Here is a 4,343-nt window from a genome sequence, read left to right on the forward strand (position 1 = left end):
AGACTTGGTTCAAAATGAACTTTGGGATGAGAAAAAAAAATAATGACGTCTGAGAATGGGTCTAAAGTAATAGTTTCAAACCACATGACTTTAATGAAGTAAAAATGAATGTGTATAATTTGGTTTTACCATATACACAAAGTCATGATACTAAGGAAAAAGACAGACGTAGGCTGAGAACAAAACGAATAAATTATAGTTCACCCCGAGGCCTTTATTACCTAAAAGAGCAATGGACTTTTTTAAAATTGTATTATTACAGTAAATCTCCTATTCTTTTTCCATTTGTTTGTTTTTAAAATTCAGAACTCCTGTCCTTCATGCATTTGTCTGGTGAGCAGGTGTTTGAGTGTACTCAGCCCTGGGCCAGGCCCTACGGGGTGATTGGGGTGAATAAGGCACGGCCCAGGCCCTCAAAGAGGGGGATAAATAGGTCTGCTGATAATTATACTACAGCGAGAAGGCCATAAATGCCTTAACGGTCCAGCTAAGGAATAATTGAAGCCTCAGGAAGCACCAGTGGAGAATGTAGGAGGAGGGAACCAAACGAAACTTCATGAAAGTTGAGCTGGGCTTTGAAAAATAAGTAGGATTTGAAGACATGGGGCCTCAACTTTAACGAACACCTGTTGTGTCACAGCTTTGTTGTAGATGTTGTAGATACAGCCTTCCTTCTGCAGGGAGGTGGTGGCATGAAAGAGAAGGTGTTGCATTTGAGGGAGTGGGATGAGGGTCAGGGAGTGCCACGGCAGGAGCCCTTGGTGAATCTGGAAAGAGTAGGTGGACCTTTGCCGGTGAGTCAGGGAGAAGGGCGTCCCAGGCTGTAAGAACAGCATAAGCAAAGGCAGGAGGTCCCGAGTCCCCCGGCACATTTGAGAAGTTATAAGCAGCTCAGGGTCGGGGAGCAGAGGGGAGAGATGAGGCTGGAAAGGTAGAGATGGCAGACTGTGGGAGTCCTGTTGCACCTCCCAAGGCCACTGTAGCCAGGAAGTGGCAACAGTCCATGCATCTTGGAGAGGTGCACTTGGGCAGCTCTGGGGCAGTGGCTTAGGCTGGGAAGTTGGAAGATTGGCAGCAAGGATACCAGTTAGAAGACCATATTTGCTTTTCCTGTGAGAGAAGGAAGAAAGCCATGGAGCAGCCCATGGAAAGGGGAAGAGACACACCAGATGCGGGAGGCGAATCCGCAGAAGCTGGTTCCTGACTGATATGAGGAAGGAATCCAGAGAGTAGTGTCCAGGTCTCTGACTTGGTTGACTCTGTGGTGGTGTTTCCCCAAGGAGAGAGCATGGGAGGCATTGCGTGCTGTCCTCGTGAGGGCTGCTAGTCTCTGGGACAGCTAAGTCAGAACTGTGCTCCTAGGAGTTGGATATTTGGGTCTCAGGCCCAGGAGAGGGGTTGCAGCAGAAAATTAGGCAAGCAATCTAAGCAGCAAGAGAAGAAAAATAAAAATCTAAACAGGAACACTTGTTATATCTTATAGAAAGCCCCAAGATGGTGTGGACAGAGCATAGTGAGGACAGGGCAGGGGAGGTAAACGTGGAAGACCAGGTCATGCGGAGCTTGGGATTAACCCCGGAAGATGGTTTTTCCAAGTACTTATTTTCCAAAGGAAATAAGAAAACCCCACCTGAATCTCGCACCCCACTTAGTGTTTGATGGCAGATGTACAACCACATCCAGTGGGCTCCTCTGTAAGAGGCGTGCGCGCTGACCCACTCTGCTCCTTCCCAGCTGCTCCGCGGAGTCGGGCCAGTGCCTGTGTCGACCCCACATGATCGGCCGTCAGTGCAACGAAGTGGAGTCAGGCTACTACTTTACCACCTTGGATCACTACATCTACGAGGCAGAAGAAGCCAACTTTGGGCCCGTAAGTAGCGGGGTGCTTGACAGGTCGGGGAAGTGGCGTTTGTAAGCAGTGACGGCGTGTACACGATTTGTAAACAAACCAGAAGTATTTTTTCGGTGAGCCCAAAGGAAGGATCAGGCCCATAGGAACTTGGGAACAGTCATGTGTAAAGCCATATAAATAGGTGGCTCGCAGACACCCCGATACACTCACTAGTAAGGCCTTTGGTGTCTGCGGGTAATTTTGTGTGTTTTTTCTTCTTCCCATCTTCTTTCCACTTACGCTGCACAGTTGCTGTTGATCTGCTATGTAAGTACTCAGAGAGGACGTTGTTTCCATTTGCTGTTGCTGTGGAATAAGCCATTAGCGTGTCGTGGCTTAGCCGTGTGTCTGGCACTTCGGCTTGGGTGGCTGAAGCCGCTGGTGGCTGGCTGGGCGATTTTCTCTGCATGACCTCTCCATGCAGCTGTCTCACACCTCCTCACAGCCCGATGGAGGCAGGATAGTGAGACTTTTTACATGGCCCCTGGCTTCCAAGGAGGAGGAAACAGAACTATCAGGTCTCTTAAAGCCTGGGCCCCAAAGACTCAGAGTGTCATTTTCTTGCCTTTTTTTTTGATCACCTCATAAGGCTAGACCAGATCTGAGGATGAGATAACGTAGGTCCTACCTCTTCCTGAGTAAAGCCACACACACACACACACACACAGGGAATGCAGGACTTCTTTGGAGATGACTAATCACAGGCTCCATGTCACCCTGTGAACAAATCCGAATGTGTGTTGAGTTAAGCAGCTCAACGTGGTCAGTTCTCAGCCTCAGTGACAGTCACAGTGAACTCATCTGTAGTGAGCATTCCTCATTCTCTCGTTTCCTCAGTTGTCCTTGGTGCTTGAAACAAATGTCAATGAGAAAGACAAATAGAAATAAATCCACTAAATATTGGACTGACGTTGTAGAAAATTTGGGAAATGCCTTGTGACGCCCAGACTGGCTCACAGCAACATGTAGGACGTTCTCTTTCCTTCCTTTATGCTCATCCCACTGGTTATATCACAGCAGGTCTGTCTTAGGCCTTTGAGTCCTGCCTCCAGTATCCCAAGACTACCTCAACAAAACTAAAAAGCCAATTTACTGTTTATATATTAAAAACATTTTACAGGCTACTGGGAAAATGTGACGACAAAAAATAGGCATAATAATAATACAGTTTTGCACCTTTGGGTGACTTCAGATGACTGTTATATTCCATTGAACTGCGCTGCAGGTAAAGCATAAAGACTGTTTGTCCCCAGGGGGTCACCGTCGTGGAGCGGCAGTATGTGCAGGACCGGATTCCCTCCTGGACCGGAGCGGGCTTCGTCCAAGTGCCTGAAGGGGCTTATTTGGAGTTTGTCATTGACAACATACCATACTCCATGGAGTATGAAATCCTAATTCGCTACGAGCCACAGGTAAACCCCCCATGAATTATTGGGGATGGGGAGGATATTGCTAGAGAAATCTTTCCTCTAATGGACACTGTTTTTGTGAAATTTGGAGGTTACACTGGAATAGAGGAGAACTTCTCTCTGACTTTCTAGCCTCCAGGGAAGGGAAAATGTACAGTTTTCTTGAATTCAATTTCAGGAGCATTTAGCAATCTCTTGTTAAGCACCTAACCTTGCTGAGAACGGAGGTGGCGGCAAGAATGTATCAGGTCCTGTCCTTGCCCTCAGGGCCTGCACTTCCCAGACACAGACACATGCCCCTAACCGTAATATCAGAATGAGAGCCCCTCATTGCCATGATCTGAGCTGTGTTTTAACATGGGTAGAAAAGGCTGCTGGGAGATGCAGGGAGAGCAGTTGGGGAGCTGTTTCAGGTCCAGGTGAGAAGGGATTAGGGCTGGGACTGGGGTGATAGCAGAGGACGTGGTAAAGAGGGAAGAGAAACGCAAGCAAGAGTTCTCCAGTGAGGCTTGGCAGGGGTCTGTATAATCAGGAAAGTGGGCCAGTGACGATGGGCCTTTCGATTGGCTGTTTCTCCTTCTAGCTCCCCGACCAATGGGAAAAGGCTGTCATCACGGTGCAGCGACCTGGGAAGATTCCAACCAGCAGCCGATGTGGTAACACAGTCCCTGATGACGACAACCAGGTGGTGTCCTTGTCGCCGGGGTCGAGGTCAGTGTGACAGCGGTTTGCAGTTCAGTAGAACCAATATGCAAATTAAATATTTTCTCTGTTTTTCGGTATCTTGCCTTGTGCGTTGTACAGTTACCATGTCAGGGCCAAAGGCAAACACTGACAGTTGACTTGCTTGCTTCGGAAAGAGCTTCGTAGCGCTCTGATTGACTGACTGGATACTTAAAGGTTGATTTTGTTGTTGCCTTTTGATCTGGGGCAGGTACGTCGTCCTCCCGCGCCCCGTGTGCTTTGAGAAGGGCGTGAACTACACAGTCAGGCTGGAGCTGCCCCAGTACACCAGCTCCGATAGCGGTGTGGAGAGTCCCTAC

At 48.4% G+C, this 4,343-nt stretch overlaps 1 protein-coding gene across 1 annotated transcript in view; it reads left to right on the plus strand.

Annotated features, from left to right (window-relative positions):
* Positions 1-4,343, plus strand: part of LAMB1 (laminin subunit beta 1) — a 71,916-nt gene that overhangs the window by 32,867 nt on the left and 34,706 nt on the right. Inside the window, exons 13-16 of the mRNA XM_006774860.2 lie at positions 1,735-1,870; positions 3,145-3,303; positions 3,884-4,011; positions 4,235-4,343. The exon at positions 4,235-4,343 is cut by the window's right edge and continues 7 nt beyond it. Of these exons, the coding sequence (XP_006774923.1) occupies positions 1,735-1,870; positions 3,145-3,303; positions 3,884-4,011; positions 4,235-4,343 (532 nt within the window). The remainder of the gene's footprint in view (positions 1-1,734; positions 1,871-3,144; positions 3,304-3,883; positions 4,012-4,234) is intronic.

Source organism: Myotis davidii, unplaced genomic scaffold, assembly GCF_000327345.1.
Source record: "Myotis davidii unplaced genomic scaffold, ASM32734v1 scaffold125, whole genome shotgun sequence".
In the NCBI taxonomy this organism is placed as follows: Eukaryota; Metazoa; Chordata; class Mammalia; order Chiroptera; family Vespertilionidae; genus Myotis; species Myotis davidii.